Source organism: Nicotiana tabacum, chromosome 5 (genome assembly GCF_000715075.1).
Source record: "Nicotiana tabacum cultivar K326 chromosome 5, ASM71507v2, whole genome shotgun sequence".
Taxonomy (NCBI): Eukaryota; Viridiplantae; Streptophyta; class Magnoliopsida; order Solanales; family Solanaceae; genus Nicotiana; species Nicotiana tabacum.
In genome coordinates, this window is record NC_134084.1 from 138,111,062 (window position 1) to 138,137,306 (window position 26,245).

The 26,245-nt window shown below is 36.7% G+C and overlaps 2 protein-coding genes across 5 annotated transcripts; both read left to right on the top strand.

Annotated features, from left to right (window-relative positions):
* Positions 1-12,603: 12,603 nt before the first annotated feature.
* LOC107762578 (protein trichome birefringence-like 35) lies at positions 12,604-16,242 on the top strand. Its single transcript, XM_016580949.2, has 6 exons — positions 12,604-12,808; positions 13,436-13,715; positions 14,087-14,258; positions 14,438-14,634; positions 14,909-15,058; positions 15,723-16,242. The coding sequence occupies exons 1-6, from the start codon at positions 12,667-12,669 to the stop codon at positions 16,051-16,053; spliced, it is 1,272 nt and encodes a 423-aa protein (XP_016436435.2). The 5' UTR covers positions 12,604-12,666; the 3' UTR covers positions 16,054-16,242.
* A 3,145-nt stretch (positions 16,243-19,387) lies between these two features.
* Positions 19,388-26,019, top strand: LOC107762577 (protein DETOXIFICATION 44, chloroplastic). 4 transcript variants are annotated; one of them, XR_001642837.2, is made up of 14 exons: positions 19,388-19,818; positions 19,936-20,057; positions 20,505-20,633; positions 20,729-20,871; positions 21,135-21,270; positions 21,898-21,994; positions 22,092-22,192; positions 22,901-23,064; positions 23,455-23,526; positions 23,659-23,775; positions 24,063-24,158; positions 24,447-24,806; positions 24,874-24,979; positions 25,474-26,019. XR_001642837.2 is itself a non-coding variant. In XM_016580948.2 (14 exons), the coding sequence occupies exons 1-13, from the start codon at positions 19,514-19,516 to the stop codon at positions 24,949-24,951; spliced, it is 1,629 nt and encodes a 542-aa protein (XP_016436434.2). In that variant the 5' UTR covers positions 19,388-19,513; the 3' UTR covers positions 24,952-24,979; positions 25,474-26,019. The 4 variants fall into 4 exon arrangements, 2 of the variants coding, with proteins under 2 accessions (XP_016436434.2, XP_016436433.2); XM_016580948.2 differs by having other exon boundaries at positions 24,738-24,806; XM_016580947.2 differs by lacking the exon at positions 24,447-24,806 and having other exon boundaries at positions 19,390-19,818; positions 24,858-24,979.
* Positions 26,020-26,245: the final 226 nt, after the last annotated feature.

The following is a 26,245-nucleotide window of genomic DNA, read 5'->3' on the forward strand; positions in this document are numbered from 1 at the left end:
CTAACATTCGAGGTACACGGCTGGGATTCGAGGGATAAGAGTTAGGGATCCAGAACGGGGAGGTCGAGGGGAATCAGTGGTGAGAAGATAGGGTCGTTGGAACTGCCGTGACGCAATTTCCGATGGGGCGGAGCACGGTGGTTGAAGGCGGCAGATCTGTTTGGTCTCTGAAGCTCAAAGACGAAGAGGTGAGGGGGTGTATGGTTTTGGGGGCGTGGGGTAAGGGATTGGACTTATATACGGAGGGGGTGTTTTAATCCTGGCCGTTGGATCAAGCACGATCAATGGCCAGGATCAAGGAGATTAACCCATACGGCGTCGTTTGGTTTAAGTAGGGGGTCAGTTTGAACCGGGTAACGGGTCAGGCTTGGTCCTTGGATGTGGGCATTGATCTGTGACCGTTGGATGTGGCTTGGTTGAATGGCTGAGATTTTTTGCCATTGAAACGACGTAGTTTGGTCCCTCTACTACGTCGTTTCACCATCTTGTGAAAGAAACTGCCTGGACCGGGTTTGGGACATGCCAGGGATTGAGCTCAATCCGATTTTCCTTCCTAGTTTTTGTTCTTTTCATTCATTTTGCTTTTTAAATTATTTTCTAAAATTATAAACTAAGTTAAATTATTAAAATACTAATTATCTTCTAATAACATTTATCACATATAATTAAATGCCAATTAATAACAAAAATCACACAATTCCCCATTAAATGCTAAAAATGCAAAGTACATATTTTTGTGATTTTCCGTTTTGTAAACAAACTTGATTGTTTAATTAATTCCTAAATTGTAAAATTAAATCCTAAATGCACGTGCAACACATATTTTTGTATTTTTCTTAATTAAAGTAGAAATAAACATGCACAGACAAAAATACAAATAAATCACAAACAACACAAAACCATTTTATTTTGAATTTTTGGGAGTAGTTCTCATAGGGCAAAAATCACGTGCTCATACTGGTGGCTGTCTATCCTCTCCGATAGCATGTGTCCTCACCATCTGTGAGAGAATAGAATAACATAAGTTTAGTTACCGAAATCAACAAATCTGCACGACAAGAGTACAAGAATGTGAAGTTTTCTAAGGGTTCAGCAGCTTCTCAAAGATAAGTATAGACGTCTCCATACTAATCCGCAAGAATTTACTAAACCTACTCATGACTCGTGAGACCTATGTAACCTAGGCTCTGATAACAACTTGTCACGACCCAAAACTAATCCGTCATGATGGCGCCTATCGTAGAACTATGCAAGCCAACTACTCAACCATCTCCACTTTAAAGCTTTGAAAAATATAGAAGCAGTTAAATTTAAGGAAAGCCTTTTGAAAAGAGAACAAAAATTCACAAATCAATACAAAATCACTCCCAAAACTATGGCATCACCGAGTACATGAGTATCTACATAGGGATATAGTCTAATACAATATCTAGAGAATAAAAATGAAACATAAAACAAAGATAAGGGAGGAGAGTCAAGGTCTGCGGACGCCAAACAACTACCTCGATGATCTCCAAAAATCCGGACTTCACGACTCAGCAATTGCCGTGAATGGAAGCACCTGGATCTGCACACGAGATGCAGGGTGTAGCGTGAGTACAACCAACTCAATAAGTAACAAATCTAACTTTTGTACTGGAGGTAGTGAAAAACTCAGCAGGTACAGTTCAATATAGAAATAACAGTACAAAAATGTAAGCATGCTCTCAAGTTCAACAGTTAAAATCAATACAAGTAAGACCGATAAGTTTAGAATGATATGAGAAATATGACCTCTTTACGTTTGTATGCCAATGCACATACTATGTGTAATGCACCATGCTGGAAGCCTCGTGTTCGCACACTCTCAGAATGATCATCACTCAGTACTATATATGGCCAGTCTAGCCCAGGGAAGATCCATCCCAGATATATATACATCGACTGATAGTTCGCCACTCAGTACTTGATAGGGCCAATCTAGCCCATGGGGAAGATCCATCCCCAGGTTTAAATGATTTGGACAAGATCCATGTCCAGGGAAGATCCATCCCTCAATATAAATCAACTGGGCTTATTGGGGTTGTGTACAGAATCAGGAGGGGCTCTTTTGCCCAAGCGCTATCATAAGCCAGACCAAGCATAAATCAATAAAACCTACTGCGGCGACTAAGAACCAAAATATAAGTTTTTACTAATCCTACCGTTACCATCATTCTCTCTCTCTCTCTCTCTCTCTCTCTCTCTCTCTCTCTCTCTCTCTCTCTCTCTCTCTCTCTCTCTCTCTCTCTCGAGCTCACAATGTCATGAAACTAGCCCAAAATGATGATATGATGTATCAGTAAATGGCAACAGAGACTGAGATATGATATGGAATGAATAAAGATGACTGAGTACAAAATTTTAATATAATCAACAAGTCAACAGCAAGAAACAACCACTATAGGTCCCAACAGTATCAGCATATAGCCTAAACATGATTTCTAGCATGATTGGCAGCTCAATTACTTTATCACATGATGAAAATAAGGATATAGATAAGATAAATCCACTATACCATTGCATGGAATCGACTAGGTTCAGTTCTTATGGGGCACGCACGCACGCCCATCACTTGGCATATGCGTCACCTCAACACCAATCATATAACATATAATTCGGGGTATCGAACCCTCAAGACCAAGTTTAGAAGTGTTACTTACCTCAAACCACGCAAATCTCTACTCCAACACACCCTTGCCTCACGAAACGGCCTCTGAATGCCTGAAATCTAGCCACAAACAACTCAATAGAATCAGCACGAGCTAAAAAATTCTATTCCATAAGAAAGTACTAATCTTTTAATCAAAAGTCAACTCAAAAGTTGGCCCCCTGGCCAACGTCTCAGAATTGGATAAAAGTCATAAAATTCGAACACTCATTCGACCCCGAGTCCACCCATATCAAAATTACTCAAAGCCGATACCAAAATCTCGATCAAAACCTCAAAATTTAGTTTAAGAACTTTTCTCCATTTTTCCCAATTTTTCACCCCAATTCAAAAATTTAATGATGAAATCAAAGGCCTAATCATGGAAATTAACCAAAATTAGGTGAGAATCATTCACCCCAAACACGCACGTGAAAATCGTCCAAAAATCGCCTTTGACCGAGCTCCCGAATCAATTTTTATGTTATGAACTCAAATACTCGCTTTTGAACATTTAAATCTACTGCCCAATTATCCTTCATTGTGAACACGGCCATCCTCTCGCGTTCGCGTAGCACAAACCAGTCTGCCCCTCAAACTTACCTTATGCGAATGCGGACACGTCCACGCGAACGCGAACCTCAGCCTCCTCCAACCCATACAATTGCGTCTCAACTCACGCGATGGTGAAGCACAAACGCGTGACACCCAGTTGCCTCCTCACCTCTTCGTGAACGAGGCATTGCCCATGAGTTCGCGATTCACAACCTAGCGAAACCCACGCGAATGCAGACCATCACTCGCGAATGCATAGGGAAAAATCATCGCTGCCCCAAACAAGCCTACGTGATCGCGGACCTTTCCACGCGATCGCATATAAGGAAACCAAGTACAGACACAAGAAAATCTTCTGCCATAACACCAAGTCAAAAATCGATCTGCTAACCATCTGAAACTCACCCGAGGCCATTGGGACCTCAACCAAACATACCATCAGGTGCCAAAACATCATACAAACTTAGTTGAGCCCTCAAATCACCTCAAACAACATCAAAAACACGAATCACACCCCAATTCAAGCCTATTGAAACTAAGGAACTCCAACTTCTACAAACAACACCGAAACCTATCAAATCATGTCTGATTGACCTCAAATTTTGAAAACAAGTCACAAATGAGACTACAAACCTACTCCAACTCCCAAAATCGAAATTCGGCCTCGATATCAGAAAGTCCACTGCCGATCAAACTTTTCAAAAAATCTAACTTTCGCCATTTCAAGTCTAATTCAACTATAGACCTCGAAATCACAATCCGGACACACTCCTAAGTCTAAAATTATCCAGCAAAGCTAACAGATCCATCAAAACTCCAATCCAGAGTTTTTTACACTTAAGTCAACATCCAATCAACCTTTTGAACTTAAGCTTCCAACCTTAAGACTAAGTATCTCAATTCATTTCGAAATTTCTTCGGGCCCAAACCGACTAACCTGGCAAGTCACATAATAGCTATAAAGCATAAAATGAGCAGTAAATGAGGGAACGGGGCTACAACTCGCAAAGCGACCGACCGGCCATTACAATCCAAGGGATCTAGGGTTGGGACTGTGGGTGGAAGGGTAGTTCCGCATAGATTGGAGCATTGAATTGGTTCTGGAAGTGAGGAAAGTTGTTCCACCATGTGGTGTTGGTGTTAATTAGTGTTGTCGCCCAGTGGCACTGGCCATACTAGGTCATGACTATTGTCATGCCCTTTGTTACTATCTGGGCCAAATCCTATGGATTTTGGAGGCGAACTATCACCTCCTGATTGTTCACTATCATAGAGAAGGTGAGTGCATAGTCTTGCAAACCTATTTCCAGCCATGATTGAGGTGGGTGGAAAGGGTTGGGTGCTTGTGATGTGTAGATCACTGTATTAGTTGTTGGAGGTGATGTATTATTTTGTATGGTTGCTGGGGTGAGGAATTGGATGTTGAGTGGCCTGAAGGGGAGTTTAGATGGTCGTTGGCGGTGAGTTCTAAGAGGAAACGTTGGTGCATGTGACTTGCATGGTTATAGTTTGATATAGATGAAGATGGTTTATTAGTAAGTTGCATGTGGTGTCTTGTTGCTAATGATGGTTTGTCAGTATTTGTAATGGTATGTGAGGTTAATTGAGGTGGTTGTGTTGGTGTATCAGAGAGGGTGTCGTGTATGGTGGGCTTGTCACATGGACTAGGGAGCAATTGTATAGTTTGCATGGAGAGTGGTGTGGCAGTTTCGTGTATTGAGTTGGGCTTAAGATTTGGTGTAGAGGGTCATGATTACCTTGTGCAATTGTGTGTGGGTTTGTACTAGGTTTTGGAGAGTGGATGGTAGTCGTTGTTTGATTGACAGTTGTGAGAGGTGCTGCCAATGCGACGTATAAAGATGAATGATTCGTGTCTCTACGTGTACTATTCATCTAAGAAGAGAGTGATGTAGGGTAATTAGGTAGGTTATTTTCTATAGGTGGTAAGGGTAATTGGGGTGGTAAGTGGGTAGACCCGTTTGAAATCACCATATTGTGTGGTTGGGCCTTTTGTTGTAGGTTTGGGTTTGTAGGGTGATCCATTAGGTCATTAGAGTTTTTTAATAAATCAAAACAATTTTTATTGCTAATAGATTTTGAGCAATTAATTGAGGAGATAATATAGTGTTTAAACTTTTAGCGTGATAATTAACGAGGGACGTACCTGGTTGGTCTTCCTTAATCTCCTGCATATGTGAGTGTCGCGCCCCATTTTTCCTCGCGGAATCCGGGTTTATGACATTTTGGTTGGGACAACTCTTTCCTTTTGGAAAGGAGGTTTCCATTTTTGAAGAGTCGCCACCTAACGATTTAAGGTGCGTTAGGGCACCTATAGGGTTCATTTATAACTACGTTTGGAAACCAGAGATAGGGTAAGGGCTTGAAATTATCCTAAGGGGAAGGTGTTAGGCACCTCTCAGGATCCACTAGTGTGGTTTCCGGCCAAACAGTTTTTTGTGAATTTGTACAATTGGTAAATAAACAAGTATGACTCAAATAGTAGGGATTTAAGTTTAAATACACAGGTGTAAAATACAACTAATGAAACGCAAGATTTTGAAAAGAATTATGATCTAAGCATATTTGTGAATGTAAAGGGGTGTCCTGGATTTGTTTATAATATGGATCACATCTATGCAATACTCGGTATGACACTCCTCAAAGAGGGGATACACGTGGTATTAACGCACCGGTCATCATATCTATATCTACCCTTTCCCGCCCTGTGAAGGTAATTAAAGTGAGGGTTGGTATGATCCTTATTGCATGCTGTTACCCATCCATTCCTATCAGTCCCGGAGGAATTTAGGACTTCTATCCTATAAAAAGGGGGTTCTAGGCAAGCCCTCAAGTTTAAAAGTAAAATACTAAGGCGACATATAATAAACAAGTAGGACTTCAGTTAAGGGGAGCATGGAAGACAAAATGAAAGGCTCAGATATACCTCCACACACAGTACACATAAATAGCATGACTCATACACAATTAAGGTCTAAATTCATATCCTAAGCATGGTATCAACCAGCAGAGTCAGATTTATTACATAACTCAAAGAGGAAGTCCTAATCAGGCTTGCTTACTTATTTAAACATGTTGACCGTTAAACATTAATCACAAAGACGGTTCTGGTTTTATTTTAAAGTTGATTACATAAGACTTGCCTAGGCGTAAAATAATATGAAGCAGTTACCAGAATTATTAAAAACAGTTTGGAAGTTATTTTACCTAAGGCATGTTGTTCTAAATGTTGCAAAGACATGCAGGGATTGTGACTAGTTTCACTTAAACAGGATAATCAAATACGAGACTGTTTTATGTCCTTTTTCATGCATCAGTAGTTTAACTAGGTGTGACTGAGCGAGTGTGAACAAGATCCTAAAATAGGGTATCTAATGTGCATATATGAAAATGCAGAATGATTGCGAAATTCCTAAAGCATGATTTCTAAATGCCCCAAGAGTTACAGCATGACTTCAAGACGTGCAGGAGCAACAGTTTTATGTTGATGCTGTTATTTAGCCTAAAGCAGGATTTCTAAGTGGGAAATGATGTCAAATGAGATGCTGAAATAGTAAACCTAAGAACATGGTATCTACTGCACGACATGCTTTGAATGAGTTGGTCTTACACATGGATTCTAATGCACATATAGGAAATGTAAACCTAAGGCATGGTTTCTACCCATTGATGTTGATAACATATATAACTACCCTCCCCTTTTTACTAGCCAACCCCAATATTCATTTACAAAAGATTATTACAGACCAACATTGAGATGAATTACATAAGTAGAAAAGAAAAATAAGAAGTTACATTATAGAGAGCCTGAAAACAGGCCCAGATTTCCAGAACCTCAAATGCCAAGATTGTTTCATAGCCTTTCTCATATTCGGGTGTGTCAGAGTTCCCTAAGGACCTCAAGGGATCCCGGGAAGTGCTCACACCCAGGTTTCATAGCCAAGACAGAGTAAGTGCAGCGTGGAAAGGACAGCTTTCATGTGCCCAAGTTAAACAGGAGCTCAAGGGTCCCAAGGCAAGGTTCACACAAAAGGGGCAGAATTAAGTGGTCTAAGAGTAGAGTGAGAGTGCTTGACATAGTTTTGAAGAGATTTAAGCAGGAAAACAGTTTGAAAAAAAAAGAGACTTGTTTGAAATAGTTTTGTAAAACAACATGTGGAGTTGTTCAATAGGACAATTTTGAAAAGAGAGTAGAGTAACAAGCAACAGTCCAAACACAGCACCCAAAACAGGTTCACACATAACCAAGGAACATTGGACCAAGGCAGGTTCAGCAATCACAAATAGGGGTAGTGGGATTTGGGGACACATAGATCACATAAGTAAACACATAGTTGCAGAAGCACTCGAGTATAGAATCAATAATATGCTGAGAGGTTAGAGAACTTCATATTTAACACAGAATCATGTAACTTAAGGATAACCAACTACTTTGCACAGAGAGGTTCATGCCATGAATCAGAGAAACATAAGTAAGGAAGGGCCACATTGGGGTATATTAGGAAGGGGAATAACATTTTATAAACATAATGAGTCTAAGGGAGGGTAGACATTCAGAAGCATACTGATGAAGTGATGATGTAAACATATCAATTGCACGTTGAATCAGCATAACCATAAGTGAAAACATACTAGAAACAGGATGAAATGAAGCAGTAAAAGAAACACATTGTTTTGAAACTTGAATTGAAATCAGAACATACCAGTAAAGAAGATAGTAAACACAAAGTGAGGGGGAGAGAGTGGAGTAATCAGTCTTGGCTTGCAGCCGACTGACTGAGAGCAATGCAAATAACCAGAGAAAAGAGAGCAGAAGAATGTTCTTTGTGTGAGAGAGAGTTTTTTTGAACTAATGTGTTCGTCCCTAATGAAAAAAAACGAGGGTATATATAATAGTTTGAAAGTCAGGTCCATAAGGCAAGAATCAATTGTTCAGCAATTATAGAACTACAGGATCAATTAAAGATCGAAAATCAGCTAAGTCTTCCTTAATTAAGGGAGTAATTTACCAACGGTAGAAAGTAGGTGACAAATAAGGAAAGAATTCAAATAACATAGGTACAGAGTAAACAATTAGGGCTAGGTTCATAAGGCTCTAATTAAGGAAATAATAAGAATCAATTAACAATATAGTCGGCCATGTAATAGGGCAAGAAGAAAACTAAAGGTCAAAAATCAGTAAAGAATATTACCATAGGGAATCAGTAAAGGGTATCAATCACAGAAAATTAGGGATTCAACTAGAAATAGTCCTGATTAGAGGAAATTACCACAAATTTCTGTCAATAAACAAAGTAAAAATAATATAGGCGGGAGAAGCAAAATCAGAAATCCTAATGAGCACAAGGGGGTAGAAAATCACATAGACTTAGAACATATGCATGAGAAACAGACATACGCAGAAATCAGACGAGCAAATAAGCAAAGACAGCCTCAGAACCCAGGATTAAAACCAAAAAATTAGGGTTCTTAGCATGATAAATCAGATAGAAGAGAAAAGTTTAAATAACCGTTTAAACATAGTAAGAATCATATAATAATACCAAAAAATCAGAGGGAAGTCGTTTTGAGAAGGGTTAAGAAACCCTAGTTTGAAGATGAAAAGGCGTTTTTGAAAAGTCGGAGAGATTCTTAAGAAAATAGTAAAGACAACTTCGAAAACTCTTAGATCTGATCTAAGAAGTCAAGAGCTAAAATTAAGGTTTCAGAGAGAGAGAGCCCAGATATAGAGAGATTCAGGTTTAGAAGCTATGGATCTAGCCGGAAAATAGAAAAATCTTATTCAGACAGGCCAAGGTGATCGGAGAACGACATAGAAACCATGATAGGTGAGTGATCCGTCTTCTGGTTCCCTTGGGGGCCTCAAGGCAGCAACAAACGGCATAGGAAGAGAGCCATGGAGGCTAGGGGTGGTGGTGGAACCTCCATTGTTACCAGCAAGCTAACGGCCGATGAGAGGATCTAGGTTTAGTAGAGAGGATTTTGAGAGAGATGAGAGATGTAACGGCGGAGAGGATGAGAGCAAATGAAAGGATGGGAATGATGGTTTGGGGGGGTAGTCTTTAGGTTAATTATGGTATGTGGGATCTGGACCATTGATTAGAATTGATCAACGGTCCAGATTGGACCAGGGACTGGGTCGGGTAGGATTTAGGTTTGGGCCTGGGTATTGGGCTGATTTAATTGGGGTTTTGGGGCTGGTTTAATTGGATTATAATCGAAATAAAATGGGGCTATTTGTTAATATCCAATTAAATTGAATAAAATAATTTATAAATTGGCTAATAATTATACAAAATGAATTTTATGCATAGAAAACAGTTAAAAATAATTACTTAGTATTTAAAAATACAAATAATTAATTTCCGATCAAAAATAGTATAAAATCATATGATTGGACTATAATTGCAAAGTTACTGCAATTATAGCCAAAAGATGTCAATTTGGCTAATTATAAAATAATTTTGTTTAAATAGGACCATAAATAATAAATTAAATCAAGAGATGATTTTGACATCATTTGTAATGCCATTTGTAATTATTTATGGGGAATAAAATGCTAGATAAATATAGGAAAATTATAGAAAAATACCAATTGCTATTGATGCATGATTTTGAAGGTATATATGTAATTTTAAAATATTTTGAGAAAAAATTGGGTATCAGCAGTGAGTTGAGTAGTAGATGTCTTTTAGGGTGACTCGATGAATTTGCCAAGTTGGTAACCTTGATGCTTGAATTTGATGTGTGTTTGTGCATATGGATTTTGGAGGCCGTTTGGGGAATGTGACCGTCTTCCATTCGGAGTCTGGAGCTTGCATTTCCTGTCTTGCATTTGCATTAGACAATGAATTGTTGTTTAATTGTGGTGATGTAGCTGTTGGCGTTTGATTATTGTGGCAATTTGCATTAGTATAGCCAATTCGTCCACAAAGGATGCACATCATAAAGAGACCTTCATAAAGGATTTGTTGGCGATGGATCCCAATGAATACATGAGACTTTAGTGGTTTTTCAAGTGGTACTTCGATATAGATTCGAGCATAGCGCCCTCTAGTCGTATACGACGTTCATGTATCGGTTTTAAGGAGTTTATTTCCTACTTTTTGTAGGATGTCAACATCGTAGAATTCAGTGTGCAGCTCTGGTAATTGAGACCAGATGGCAGTGTAAGTAAATTTCACGCTAGAGACTATAAACTTATGTTCCCATCTTCTTACTAAGAGGAAATGATTTAAAACAAACCACAGACCCTCATGTAATGCTTTATTCATATTTTCTTCCTTTTGATATTTGACGAAGAAGAACTCGTTCCCTCGATCAATGAGTGACACTGATTCTGTGGGTTTCCATAGCGTTTGTAGTTTTTGTTTGAGAGCTAAATGGCCCACTTTCCTTCCAAACACTTTAACTATAAGTGAGTAGTTCCAAGGGGAGTAAAGCCTTGATTTGTCTTCAGTGGAAATGGGGATGAAATTTTCTGGAGTTGGGTCCTCTACTATTTCAACCGACATGTCAAGATAGTATTGGGTACTGGAGATGGTCGGTATACACGTATTGTGATTGTGTTGTAAAGTTTGCATAAAAGATAGATTTTGGTGGGTAGCAATTGGGTTATCAATGTTCATTGAACTTATGTCAGGTGGATCAGTATTGGGAGCAGGTGGAATGTTAGTCATTTTTGATAGGTTCAAGGTGGTAGAAGAAAGAGGAGGTAGTGTAGTTTTAGTAAGAAATTGGAGTTTCTCGCTCTAGTCACACTAAATCACTCCGTCTTGGAAATTTACAATCTTCGAAAAGGAATGATGAAAATTGTGAATTGTGGTTAGAAAATACTTACATAATCGTACAAATAAGTACTTTTACATTCTTTCTCGGTCGAGTCCGTCGTACGGGGCTTGCCTAGTACGGTTTACCCTCCTATGTAGTTTATTGGCTATTATACAGAAATGAGGTGTGTGTGTGTGTGTGTGTGTATATATATATATAGAGAGAGAGAGAGAGAGAGATAAATAGCCAATGTAATTGATAATTTAGCTATTTTTATACATATTAAGGAATCAACCTTTTAGCATTATATAATAACAAAATTGATCATATTAACCTTAATTTGTTCATTGGCAATATAACAAATACTCCTAGGCTCTTTACTCCAAGGGCAACTTCTGAAAAAAAAATTTTAATTATTTCTAGATATCTAAAAAAATCAAATATTATGGACCACAAAAAGTACAAAAATTTCAATTAAAGTGGACCAGAGGAAGTAACAATTTTAGAGAAGTTATATGGTGAGTTCCAAAATGATTCCTCGTGTTAAATGTGTTCCAAATAAGAGAGTTTCTTAAATCTTAATGATGCAATTAGTTGTTCTCGTTACCTTGATCTGGTCACCTATGAGCAGATATCAATAGATATTTATGGCATTAACAGGATAAATCGCATTATTTCTATAAGTACATTATTGATCCCTTTAACCTGCCGAGGAAAGAAGAACGAATATTTATAAAAGGTAAAGCATTCTGAAATGATAATTTGCACCTATTTATATATGTCTGTATACGTAGGCATTTATGTGAAACCTTCTACTTATTTATTGCTAATAAATTTCACTCCAAATAAGAAATCTCCATGTTAAATAAATAATTTTACTACGAAGCCTTATGATTAGCAAGAACTTTCACCGACGTCTCTAAGATCATCTTTGTACTCTTTATGAATTACCGTATAATTTCTTTATTATTATTATTATTATTATTATTTTTGCATAATAATGTATTCTTTGTGTTTTAGTTTTAACTTATACTCTTTTCCCATTTTGCACGTAGTCCTTTTTATTTTCGAACGTAAGAAATTTTGGCTAATCACGAATATAGATCGTAAAATGTTGATCAAGTGAAAATATAAAAAGAAAAGGAACATACATTTTAAGAATGTAAATTAAAGAGTTCGTGTTTTGCAAAAATATTGAAGAGATTATGGATAAATCTTAAAACAAAAAATAAATAAATTAATTACTGCTAACGGTAAAGGGAACCAATATTAACGTGCAAAACACAAACAACTCCCATAGTGTTTTTTTTTTCAATGAAGCAAACGAAAAAACCCAACTCCCGTAGTTTTATTTTTATTTTATACAACTCCCTTAGTTAGATGCACGTTATCTAGGAATCAATAAGTTGGACCCTTCCATTATTAATAAATCCAATATTTAACGATAATATAATCCAAATTATAATTCTTAATTGTTGCCATATAAGCAAACACAATCATAATAATCATACTTTAATCACAATAAGCAGATATTATTATTTTCATAAAAAGTTGTTCAGATTTAAAAGGGTGTCACTGTCGGCTGTCCAAATGCCTTATTACATTAGTCAATCAACATTCTTCATTCCTCTCTCTCTCACGCGCACACACACAAAATGCAGAAATGGCCGAAGAAGAGAACACAGTATCCTCTAATTGCACTTGTCTTCTTCGTCTTTATAGTTTTCTCTATCCTCTATAATGAAAGTAACATTCAAGAAATTCATTCCAAACACACCCTCCCAAGAACTCCTCCAGGTCAGTTTGTAATTCTTAGGTATCAGCAAAATCCTTTCTTTTTGACATTTTCCTTGTTTTTTTAGCAAATTTTCTAGGTCTTTTTTGTGGGGTTTTGTATATGGTGTCTTTTTGTGCATTTTCTTGAAATTGGAATTCAGAAATAAACATATTTTTAGAACCCCTTTTTTTTTCCTTGAATAAGTTATTTCAATATTATGCTAAAGAAGAAAAAAGAACTTTGATGTTTACACTCTCCATCCCATTTTATGTGTCCTTTGTTTGATTGACAGAGGCGGAGCCAGGATTTGAAGTTTTATCGGTTCAGAATCTAATCTGTTTAAGTTGCTAGTTTCTAAATTAATAAATTGTACATATTTGATGAATTTCTTAAGACAAATACATGGTTTTGTTTCTAGCTCCGCCCTTGTTGACTGAGCACAAGTTAAGATACACAGAAAGACTTTTGAAACATGTGATCTAAAACAAGCTATAGATAAAATGAGAATTTTATAGCTGAATTATTTCTAAATATAGAAATTTATCATTCTTTTTGGGACAAACTAAAAAGAAAAGTGTTCCGCATAATTGGGACGTAGGGAGTATTTCATTTTGAATCCATCTGAGGGGATATTTGTGGTGTTGTAGTGCCTTTGGATAAATCGAGTGCTTGCCAGTCTACTGTGAAGTATAGTGGAAAGAGAGCTGAATGGGATAGCTTCAAACCGGAGATTACTGGCCGGAGAGAAATGCCGGAGACGTGTGATTATTTTTCAGGGGAATGGGTGTTTGATAATAGTTCATATCCACTGTATAAGGATTCTGATTGTCCTTATATGTCTGATCAATTGGCGTGCCACAAGCATGGTCGGCAAGATCTGGACTACCAGTACTGGAGATGGCAACCTCACCACTGCAATTTGAAGAGGTAACATTTTGATTTCCATTAATTTCTTTTCTGCTTTTGTGTAATAGCTCATTTGTAACCAATACCTAAATATAATAACATTAAATAACCAACTGAACCATTAGATGAAAGAATGTTTGATAATTTCTATTTGTCCAAGCGTTGATAGATAGAGTCACCCGGTACCTGTTCGAAAATAGCAGGTACCGAGTGGAACACTTGAGGTGCACGCAAGTTAGCTCGGACACCACTATCAATTAAAAAAATAATCAAATTATAAAATATTAAATTTGTTAATCTCACCCTATACATGTTTGAATTTTTGTATTATGGTTGTAGTAATTGTTGTGTCATGCTTATTACATTATTGACTTGTTAATGTTGATACGCAGGTGGAATGTGACTGAAATGTGGGAGAAATTAAGAGGGAAAAGACTAATGTTTGTGGGAGACTCACTGAATAGAGGACAGTGGATATCGATGGTGTGTCTTTTGCAATCTGTTATTCCAGCTGAGAAGAAGTTCATGACACCACAGGCTCACCTTTCAATATTTAGAGCAGAGGTCAAGTGAATTTTTTTTGAGTATATGATATTTAGCATTCAACTAAGTGATCTCAAACTTTATATGATGTCAAGTGCCGCTCAAATTTCAATGTATTTTGGTACATACAGATGGTGACGATTATGTTAATATAATTTAACGACTGTTACTAAATTCATGTGTTTCGCTATTGATGACAGGAATACAACGCCAGCATAGAGTTCCTTTGGGCGCCACTTCTTGTCGAATCAAATTCTGATGATCCTGTTGATCACAGACTGCCTGAGCGAATACTGCGTCCTGATTCACTTCTTAGGCATTCATCAGAGTGGATGCACGCTGATATATTAGTCTTTAATTCATATCTTTGGTGGAGACAGGGCCCTGTTAAGTTATTGTAAGTATGAACTCTAATTCGGTCATCACTTCAGCAGATATGCCAAGAACTAATATTTGAATGAAAATTTGAAACATAGAAGATAGAAAAGAGGACTGATTGCTTTATCTCTGCCGTTTTATCTCGGTTGGATTGACGTATTTCATACTTCTTGAAATTGCAAACTTTCAGCTCAAGGAACGATTAAAACTATTTATATCTCTAATTTATAATAAATTGTAATTTTGCAATGAAAGAAGGATTGCTTTCTTATCAGTTCCATTACTTTTTTTAGATGGAGTAGTGAAGAAAAAGGAGTTTGTGAGGAAATAGATGGGTTGGGAGGCATGGAGTTAGCTATGGAAGCCTGGGCAAAGTGGGTGGATTCCAATGTTGATCGCGTGAAGAAGGTCTTTTTTGTCACTATGTCCCCTACACATTTCACGTAAGTGAGGAGCTTTTCTTTTATTGCTAAAGCTTACCTTACGTACTTAACTACATGTTGCATGGATTTGACTGGATTTCAAAGTTCAGAATCAATTTTGATTGTTATGGATGAACAAATTAGGAGATCGGAAGCAGCAGCATGTTTTGTGTGTGTTGATTTTTGCACCTAATATTAAGTAGCTGAATTTAACATTTTTAGTTAGATTGTCAATGCCGGGTCAAAAACATTGGTGGTGAACTGAACTGATAAAAGATTTGCACCCAACATAATACTCTCATTCATTTTCCATTGTGCATTTGTTCACATGAGTTCATAAATGTCTCACCATTATTTAAAGTTGATGCCGAGTTCCTTCTTCATTTGAAATATAAATTCGTAAAATATGCTATGAGTCCATTCTTCAGGCAAAATGCTCCTGAAGAACCATAATAACTTATCTTGTGCATGAATGCTTTTCTGATTACACAATCTGAAACAGTGAGGAGCGAGGCCAAGTGACGAACTCTAATTACCCATTTAAAATAACGGCAATTTCAGTTAATTGTATAGTTTTAAGACAAGTCAGTTTCCGGAGATCCGACATGAAAGATGCTTATCTTGGTTTAGATTTATCTCCTCTGCAGTAAGAAATCGTGTTTTTATTTCTTCTTTCAACATTCAGGAAACAAGAATGGGAACCAGGAAGCGAAGGAAACTGCTACGATGAGAAGCTTCCAATAAAGAATGGAACATACTGGGGTATAGATTCTGACTTTCCCACAATGCAGATGGTTGAAAGGATACTGGCCAAGTTGGGCTCAAAGGTTAATGTTCTCAACATTACTCAGCTATCAGAATACAGGAAAGACGGCCACCCTTCCATATATCGTAAGTTTTGGGAGACGCTGACTCCTGAGAAACTAGCAGATCCTGCAAGTTACTCGGATTGCATCCATTGGTGCTTGCCAGGCGTTCCTGATGTATGGAACGAGTTGCTATTTCAATTTTTGTGAAAAGAACAGGTGCACTTTGTAAGTAATCTTTCCACTATCATTGGAGAAAAGAAAAGTTCACACCTTGAACGTAATGTACATCTCGAATGAGCACGCCCATGTTTCTACTGTTAGTATTAAAGCAAATTCTTGAACCTCAAGGTAAACCAATTACAGAGTGAAGGGATGATGCTTCTTTCTTTTGAGTTCACTTTGATAGCAAGTACCCGTTGAAATAGTTAATATATGTTCAAACTAGCGGATGTCAGCCTTACAGAAAAAAATCGTTCTTCTGTTTTGCTCGAAATTTTGTTTAAATGAGTGTATACAATGAATCACAGTTGGGAAATTCAAATTAGAGTGTATGAACTTCGTGAAGGGTATCAAAAGCTCCCTAGCAGCAATTCAATTCAGTAAATTGAGGTTTGAGAGCTTAGCCAAAAGCCACAAGCCAAATGAGGGAATTCTAGACCTGCAGTAAGAGCATTCTTAAGCTCCCGTTTGGCCATAGGTTTTGGCCTCAAAACATTTTTTGTTTATGAAATATGATCATATTTTGGGGAAAAAAATCAAAAAATTTCAAGATCCCAGTGAAAATTTTTCTTCCACTCACTAAACTTCATCTTTTCTTCAAATAAAATGCATGTCCAAACGTAATTTCAACTTTCAAAAGTTATTTTTCAACACAACTTCAAAAACTCTTTTTTCAAGTTTTAAAATCTATGTCAAACGCTAGCTTAGTATTGTCTAATCTTCTAATATGTTTAGTACGCTTAATTAAGATTGTAAACGTGATTAAGCTACTCTTTCCAATACTTTAGCATTGAACTTGGGAATATTTAGCTAGCGTTTGGCCATAGATTCCAAATTTGTTTTGAAAAATCTGATTTGGATGAAGTTTGATTTGAAGATGAAAATGTATTTGGCCATATGTTTTCAAAACATATTTTCCAAATTTATTTTGGAAAAATATGTATATTATTAGTGTTTGTAAAAATTTTGGCCCAAAACTAGCTTTTGAGTTGGTTTTGGGATTTGAGATTTGGGATTTCGCCAAAATATAGGCAAAATCTATGGCCAAATATGTGTTTATCAAATAAAACCCAAGTTTATTTTGGCAAAATCTATGCACAAACGGGTCCTTAGATTGGCCCCTGAAGTTTGGAGTGAGTTGTGCAATTATCCACTGAAGTACTTGTATTACCAACAAACACCACCATAAACGGGCAGTTGAAGTCTTGAAGAGGTATTAAGAGATTTTCTAGAGATACATGTAGACATCGAAATTTTAAAGGATCAATCCAAATCCTAAATTAAAGATACTACAGGACTCTTGAAATCCTTGGAGTCTATTAGGGTTTCTTGGAGGTTACTCTACCCTAAAACCCCAACTCATACCTATATAAAGGGATACATATTCCCTTGAAGAGGCGTCTCAAAATCCCATAAACTCTTGGGATATTCACAAAGAGATCAAAATATGCCCGGATGCTTCTTAACAATCAAATTGTTCAAGAAGCTAGAGATCAAATACATCCCAGGAGGTTTGCATCATCTTACATTCGAGAAATACTCGAATCACGGAGATAATCAAGAGAGAAGAATCAAGGGAGAAACAGAATTGTACACACAATTGATTAGTAAAAATACTTTTCTCTTATTTTGTGATTGGAGTTTATTTTTCATATGTTGAAAATTAGTTATAAATAAATTGGCACACCCGGTAGGACCAGTTCTGCCCTTCATCTCTTCCTCTTGTAAATCAAAAATTCAAAGTTTCAAAACCATTTGGTGCGATGGTCGAGTACTTCAAGTCTCGTCTTAAAGTTTCGACAAACCTTGAAGTAGAGGGCATTTGTAGACATCGAAATTTTAAAGGATAAATCTAAATTCTAAATTAAAGATACTATAGGACTCTTGAAATCCTAGGAGTCTATTAGGATTTTTTGGAGGTTACACTACCCTAAACCCTAACTCACACCTATATAAAGGGATGCATATTCCCTTGAAGAGACGTCTCAAAATCCCATAAACTCTTGGGATATTCACAAAGAAATCAAAATATGGTCGGATGCTTCTTAACAATCAAATAACTCAAGAAGTTGGAGATCAAATATATCCCTAGAAGGTCTGCATCATCCTACATTCGAGAAATACATGGCTTCAGCCCTCGAATCACGGAGATAATCAGGAGAGAAGAATCAAGGGAGAAACAGAATTGTACTCACAATTGATTAGTAAAAATATTTTTCTCTTATTTTGTGATTGCAGTTTATTTTTCATATGTTGAAAATTAGTTACAAACAAATTGACACGCCTAGTGGGACCAGTATTGCCCTTCATCTCTTCCTCCTGTAAATCTAAAACTCCAAGTTTCAAAACCATTTGTCTTTAATTGGTAGAGTACTTCAGGTCTCTTATTAAAGTTTCGGTAAGCCTACACCCTGATAAAGCTGATCAAGATCATTTCGTCTGACAAGGTGGGTTGCTCTAATGGTAAGCACCCTCCACTTCTAACCAAGAGGTTCTGAGTTCGAGTCACCCCAAGAGCAAGGTGGGAGTTCTTGTAGGGAAGGATACCGAGGGTCTATTGGAAACAGCGTAGGGGTAAGGTCTGCGTACATACTAATTTTCCCAGACCCCAGTTGTGAGTTATACTAGGTTGTTGTTGTTGTTGTAGATACGAAACGATCAAGATATGGAGATGGGTCAAGCAAATTCTTAGTACTAGGAATTATGAACCGGTTTGCAAAATGAATTAATCATGAAGGTACATTTGAACACTTCAAAATCCAAAAATGAAATATGACTCTTTACAGAATGCAGAAACTTATTGAAATTCAAAGTACAACGGAAAGATATATCCCTACCGATCGAATATCCAATTTAAGTCTCTAATTTTTCGTGTGCTCAAAGTCAAAACATTGATTCGTTAATTCGTTTAACCTAAAACCGAACTAATTATAATTAAATAATAGATCATAATTCTTTATAGCAAATATATTAAATAGTACATGAAAAATTGTTTAAAAAAAGGAGAAAATGGTACAAAATAACATACTCCATCCGTTTCAATTTATGTGAACTCATTTGGCTCTGTACGGAGTTTAAGAAAAGAGAGAAGACTTTTGAATTTGTAGTACAAAATGAAGCACATATATTTTGTGTGACTATATTATTTTTAAATAAGAAAAAAAATTATTTTTTTTGCACGAACTAAAAAAGAAAATAGATTCGATAACTCCAAACGAAAAGAGGGAGTACAATATATAATAATCTAAATAACAACGTTTGGCGCCCTAAGTGTCGGTACAGTATAATGCTAGGAAAGATATTTATTTGTGAACTCCCATTCCAGCCGTTAATTCAGTTGATAGCCAAAAGAAAACTGATATTCACCCTTTCTTATCCTTCCCCACGTACCAGATTTCACCTCCTTCTTCTATCCAAAATATTTTTTTCCTCTCCCAAATAAGCAACAATGGCGTCTGCTCTTTACCACCAAAATAATCCCTTATTTCATCAAAACAATTATAATTACAATTATTTCTGTTACTCTACTTTTCTTCCACTAAAGAATAATAATACTAACTACTCAGCTCGACTGCGTAATACACTAATCAAATCTTCTAGGGATAAAAACCGTACTGTCATATCCGAAACTTCTATCGATAATTCCAATTCTGATTTGGGAGAAAATCGGGTCAAGAGTCCGGATCCTGACCTAGGACCCGATTCGGACCTTCCATCCTCGTCATCGTTGTTGGATTCAGTCTCTTCCCTACTGTATATCTTCATCACACGTCTCTTTGTTTTTTAGCAGTATTGTTTTTATTTTTTATTTTTTATGTTTGTGTTTTTTTTCCCCTCTCCTGATTTGTGTTTTGGGTTATTAATTCCCAGGGAAGAGCTGAAATTTGATGGAATTGGATGGGAGATTATGTCCATTGCGTTGCCTGCTGCGTTAGCTCTTGCTGCTGACCCCATTACTTCACTTGTTGATACTGCATTTGTTGGACATTTAGGTACTCTTATAGTATCCCCTCTTTGTTGTGGTTTACTTCACTTGTCTTATTACTTGTTTGATTTTATGTGATGTAGTTATTAGGGTCATGATGAAAGTTGTATGTGTTTTACCCATTATTTACAACAACTACGCCTCAGTTCCAAACAAGTTGAGGTCAGCTTTATGAATCTTTACTGACCATGTTTCTCCATTTAAATTCATTTCAGGCCAACAAATGTAAAGCAAAGTGTAAATCAATTTACCTTTGCATAAATTTATAGCGAGTTCAAGTATTGTATAAGTGGGTCCTAACTAAAGTTTAATTAGAAGAGTGGGTCCCACTTTAAGAAAAATAGGTATTCTACTGAGATGGCTGAAAAAACCAGGAGGGAAGAAAATTTTGAAATGATGAAGTACAATATTCTAGTCCATGTATGTCTTACTTATGTATGCATATGTTTTGCAGGGTCAGTTGAACTGGCAGCAGTAGGCATTTCGGTATCAATTTTCAATCTCATCTCGAAATTATTCAATGTTCCTTTGCTCAACGTCACAACTTCTTTTGTTGCTGAAGAGCAGGCATTAATTGCTAAAGGTGACAGTGGTCTTTTGTCAAAGCATCTACTTCTAATTTATCAAACATTCTGCATTTACCCGATATGAGTTATATTTTTTTTTTCCTTAAACTAGGTCGCTCACCTGATTCACAAAGAAAAATCCTACTTCCTTCAGTATCAACTTCTTTGCTGCTTGCTCTTGGCCTTGGCATTGCTGAAGCTGTTGGACTTTCTTTTGGCTCCGGTTTCCTAATGAATACCATGGGTATATCTGTTGTATGTCTTAATTTGGAAAACAAATTTATTTTCTAGCATGAGGGCTTAATTCTTCTCTTCCAATTTCCAAGTCGTAAGTTATTGGGGGCATTTTTTGTTCGGCCAGTATATCTTGGAGAATGACATAGTGACAATCAGATCTCAGAGATGCCACTTGGATTTATGCTTCCCCTATTCCTTTGCATTAGTATAAAGCCCATGTGTCTTGATGTTTGCTGAAGATCTTCAATGTAAATCTATTTGGGATTGTTGATATATTGCAGGATTCACCAATGCGTGTACCAGCTGAGCAATTCCTTACGATGCGGGCCTTTGGAGCTCCACCAATTGTAATAGCGCTTGCTGCTCAAGGAACATTTCGTGGATTTAAGGACACAAAAACTCCTTTATATGCTGTTGGCAAGTATCAAAGATATCCAAATACTTCTCTAATCTACATAAAGCAAAGGCCAAGTGCAATCTGTCCTGACATCTTGTGTCTAATATCATGTTTCATAAATATTATTTATGGATTGTTGGATAGATAACTGTTTCAAGCTGTTCATTGCTATTTGGATATTGACTTCACGAGCTCATTGGGAAAGTTGAGATGGAAATATTTTGTTGATATGGACCACTCTTTTAGTTGAGCTAAATGCTGTTTATTAAACCTCGATATATAGTAATCTTTCATGCATAAGTACTGTTCCAAACATATGGGCGGGTAGGCACTGCTTTAGATGTTGACTTTATGTGATTTTATTCATCTTGATGAAGTAGGGATAAGATCCAACATTTATCAAAGACTTGTCTAGCTTAGTAAGCTATAGAAAACAACTCTTGAGAATGCTACTTCTTGTGAGATGTGCTAGAGTATGGCTTTATATTAACAAATTATTGTCTTCGCTTGATGGCATATCTCGGCTCCCGCTTCAGTATGGTCTGCTAAATACGGCTCTTTTTTTGTTATGTCCCAAATATTTAAGTATAATCCTTCCTTAATGCTTCTACTTCTATATCTGACAAAGAACAGTTCTGGATTGTCAGGAGCTGGTAACTTGCTAAATGCGTTGTTGTCTCCAATTTTGATATTTCCCTTTGGTCTTGGTATCAGTGGGGCTGCAACTGCTGCTGTGATATCTGAGTATGTTGGTGATGCGGTAAACCTTTACTTTGTACATGATATAACTTCCTATCCACTGTCTCTATCTTATTTTTTGTTTGATCTACATTTTTACCAGATACTTGTCTGCGTTTATCCTTATGTGGAAGTTAAACGAAAAAGTGCTTCTTATTGCTCCAGACGTTGATGTGGGAAGATTTGCTCAGTATCTTAAATCTGGTACTTTCTTGGAAACTGTCAAAACGACACCTGAAATCAGGATATCGTTTGTAGTTATTAAAGAAAATTTTGATGAAAAGGCTCCCATTTTGTGTGGATAATGTGTTTGACACGATATTCAAATATGTCCAACTGAATCTCCTCTAGCATTAGCAGCAGCTAGTGAAACTTGAAATCGGTATTCAAATATGTCCAACTGAATCTCCTCTAGCATTAGCAGCAGCTAGTGAAACTTGAAATCGGTATATCTGCATATAAATCTATGAATAGTTGAAGATGAATACTTCAAATGAGAAAATGATTGAAGGTGTGAATATGATTTCATTCAAATTTGAAGATTGAGTAATGGGAGAATGACGAAGGTACAGTAAATTAAGTTTTAAAAAAAACTATAATGATTTAATCTATCCCATGATACTTCATAAATACAATCTCTTGCCCTTTAATGAAACTAACTACTTTTATAGATTCTTTAGATCTGTTTCAAGAAAAAATGTAGATTGAAAGGATTACTTATACCAAACATATAAAGTAGCATTTGGTCTTTGGGCGACTGCAGAATTTTTTATTGTCTGAACTCTGAACCCGTGGAAAGATAATTAAGAGTTTCTCTTGCGCACTTTATTAGAACACATCAAAATGCTCTAGCGTATTCAAAATGAAAAGATCGAACCTATCTTAGGTTAAGTTTGTTCTTTTCTTTTCCAGGTTCCCTTCTAATAGGGAGGACTTTAGCACTTCTAATTACCACTACGCTATCAACAGCAATGGCAGCACGAGAGGGCCCCGTTCCTATGGCTGGTCATCAGATCTGTGTTCAAGTTTGGCTAGCTGTATCATTGCTAACTGATGCCTTGGCACTTGCTGGACAGGTGAACATACTTTGACTAAACTATTTGTTTTCTCTGCCATCATTTCTGGCTTTATTGAATAATTTTCAGAGAAGTTTTTAGCAGCTCTGTTTTTACGTCTCAGTGAAAGCCAAATACCATTCAATTTTATTAGTGATTAGGACTTCAATTTTGCTTCCCTGTAACAGATGGAACTACATCATATAACTCTTGAATCGCTTCTTTTAATTTCTTATTTCTTTTTGGTTTTCACTTACCCATGAAGTCACAGGCTTTTCTTTAACTGAAGTTCCCAACGGGGTCATATTTAGACAATTTCCATTGAATTATTTCCTGCAATCTTTAGTTATGAAATAGCAGTTTAGTCTTTCGTTGCATTTTTGATTGCATTCTTATTCTGTTGATTTTTAGGCTCTCCTTGCCAGTGGAGTTTCTCAAGGTAATTATGGCCAAGCACGAGAAGTGGTTTATAAAGTTCTACAGGTAACTTGGGTGCCTACTCCAGTACTCTTTATTAATTCTCAACCGTGATTACTGACTCAGCTTTTAAGAGAAAGCATTAAGAACAGAATATTGACTTGCTACATCTTTTACTCTTCATGTGAATTATGTCAGATTGGTGCATTGACAGGAGTCACCTTGGGTTTTAGCTTGTTTGTTGGTTTTGAAGCGCTCTCCGGCTTATTCAGCTCAGATTCTGAAGTCCTGGAAATTGCCAGATATGGTACTCTGGTATGAAAGTCTTATCCAGATCTCTCAGCATTTTTTCTGGTGGATTTTGAACCCCAAATCTGTAGCATGTTCCCCAAAGTTGACATATATTCATGTTAGACTACAATTCCTGCTATGCACCAGCTAGGTAATTTCTTTATCATGAAATAGTTTTGGTCATTTAGAAGTAATTATACAGCTGTCATTTCTAACCTTGTATAAAGTTGTCGGGTTCATTATCTGGATTAACTTGATATTTGAATGATAAACTACTCATTCTTTTCTTATTAATATGATTTGTTGGACAGTTTGTTGCTGGATCTCAGCCAATAAATGCCATTGCCTTCGTTCTTGATGGGCTCTATTATGGTGTTTCAGACTTCGAATTTGCGGCATATTCTATGGTAAGCATTATTGCACATTTCTGCACCTTTTTCAGAAATAGTATTCTGAACTGCAAAACCAGAAATTGAGCCAGAGTAGATTCGAAGTGAGAGTGCAATGGTGTAAACTCTTGCCAAGCACCTACTAATGTTTAGATATGTACACTTAGTTTTTGCTTTAATTGAATTTCTATTAGCGCCAGCGGCAAATTAAAAGCAAAACTGTTAGCAGAGTCTATATGGTTCGATGAGGTGAACAGAATGTTGAACAAAAAGAAATCTTTACATGATATTTGTTTTTCTGGTTAGGCTTTTGCTTTTTCAGTAACACTATGTAAGAAGCCGCCTGGAAGGAAACGTCTAGAGAAGAGTTAAAAAAGGATCAAGCAATAAGTTGTCCTGGAAGCTGATTATGCATATCAATGAATTATTGTCCCAACTCCCAATGTTGGTTGCTACATGTTCTAGGATCTTTGCTACAAATGAATAATGTAAAGTCTAGAACATACATTTCAATTTGAGTTGGCTGGCTTTTAGCCAATCAGTGAGATGCTGCTTGAACATTCTTGAATTGGTGTATCTAATTGAATGTGATCCAAGGAGCAATTGGGAGGAAAAAGATGGTGGATTTGGAGTGTGTCCTACATTATGACCAACAAGATAAATAATGTAAGATTATGTTCTTTCCTTCTGATTCAGCTTCCTATATTTGTCAAACAGTTTCTGATTGGACTAGTCTCCTCAATCTTCTTACTTGTGGCTGCGCCATCATTTGGTCTTCCTGGAGTCTGGGCAGGGCTTTTTCTCTTCATGACTTTGCGTGTTGTAGCTGGATTTGTGAGGTAAATCTGTGTCTATCTCTTTCGTCAACCTTAGAGAGAATTTTGGTAATTTTACAAATTGAACTAAGTTGAATTTTATCACAAGTGCTGTCTTAGTTTTTTTTTTTTTTTTAAAGTTAGTTAATGAAGTGGCATAGTCTTAGTCAGTTGCTTAATTTGTAATGAATAGTAAAAGGCCTTTGTTTTACCATTTTGACTGTATTTAGTCATCATTTGGAAGTTGTAGGTTGAATCAAAGCCTCAGATTTCTGTATATTTCTAGAAAGACAAAGAAAAAGTAATGGCTTTTGATTGGTTTATTTGATTTTTGTCCTCGAGTGTTTGAGTCATAATATTCCACTTGCAGCAAGGTAAACAAAATCTACTTCAGTAGTGCAGCTACAATTAGCTTTAAGAACTCTCATATGGCCGAGTTACTGGGGTTATGCTTCGAAGTCACCATGAAATGGAAAATGGTCTAAATCGTTATTTTGACAAGTACTTGTGAATAGCAGGTTACAAACAAGAGATGGACCATGGAAATTTCTTCGGTCGGATATGGAAGAGGATGGTGTCTGACTTTCAATGAACAAGTGATTGACTATCTATAAATGGTCGGAAAAGTCAATTAGGCTTATGCTAAGAATGGAGTGAATTGCTGATCATACCTTATACAGGCTTTTTGCAGATCTTGACAAAATTGAACTCCTGAAAACTGGAAGACCATTCTATAGTACAGGCATGTTGATTTCATCAGTCTCTTTGGCCTCTACTTAGGGGCTGATGATTTACGTTTGAGAATGCTATTGTGGAGGTTTCAAGAACAACCATCCCTTTCAAAAACCTATGATCAAGCGACATCATCTCACTGACCATTAGAAATGTCTAGCAAAACTCCAACTTGGAAAAGTTTCCTTTCCTTTCTCCATTTTGTAAAATAATTCATAGAGAGAAGGCTATGGAATCGGCCAAGTGATACTTGTAAAGTTGAACAGCTTATTTGACGCATACAATTGTATACTAATGTAAAAGAGTATCATTCTTCATGTACTCTTTCTTTCTGGATAAGTTTGCCCTGCATTCTCATTCTTCAAGATTTTGTTATTTCCTCTTTTGTTGTTGAGACAGCGTTTGTAAGCTCCAAAATCTGCGCAAACAAATGGGCTGAAATTACCAATTTCAGAACCCAAATCAGTAGCTACACCAACATGCAATAGGAGGAATAGTGATTTCATTTGAAGTTCTAGTCCAGCTTTATGTTTTTTTTTTTTTCTTGTAGTATTGAAG

Excerpts from the sequence above, each read along its gene's own strand:
- LOC107762578 (XM_016580949.2), top strand. The coding sequence starts at position 12,667 with ATGCAGAAATGGCCGAAGAAGAGAACACAGTATCCTCTAATTGCACTT. Across the intron at positions 13,716-14,086 it reads CACCACTGCAATTTGAAGAG|GTGGAATGTGACTGAAATGT; the intron begins GTAACATTTTGA and ends GTTGATACGCAG. Across the intron at positions 14,635-14,908 it reads CAGGGCCCTGTTAAGTTATT|ATGGAGTAGTGAAGAAAAAG; the intron begins GTAAGTATGAAC and ends TACTTTTTTTAG.
- LOC107762577 (XM_016580947.2), top strand. The coding sequence starts at position 19,514 with ATGGCGTCTGCTCTTTACCACCAAAATAATCCCTTATTTCATCAAAAC. Across the intron at positions 20,872-21,134 it reads ATACCATGGGTATATCTGTT|GATTCACCAATGCGTGTACC; the intron begins GTATGTCTTAAT and ends GATATATTGCAG. Across the intron at positions 23,527-23,658 it reads TGGTTTATAAAGTTCTACAG|ATTGGTGCATTGACAGGAGT; the intron begins GTAACTTGGGTG and ends GAATTATGTCAG.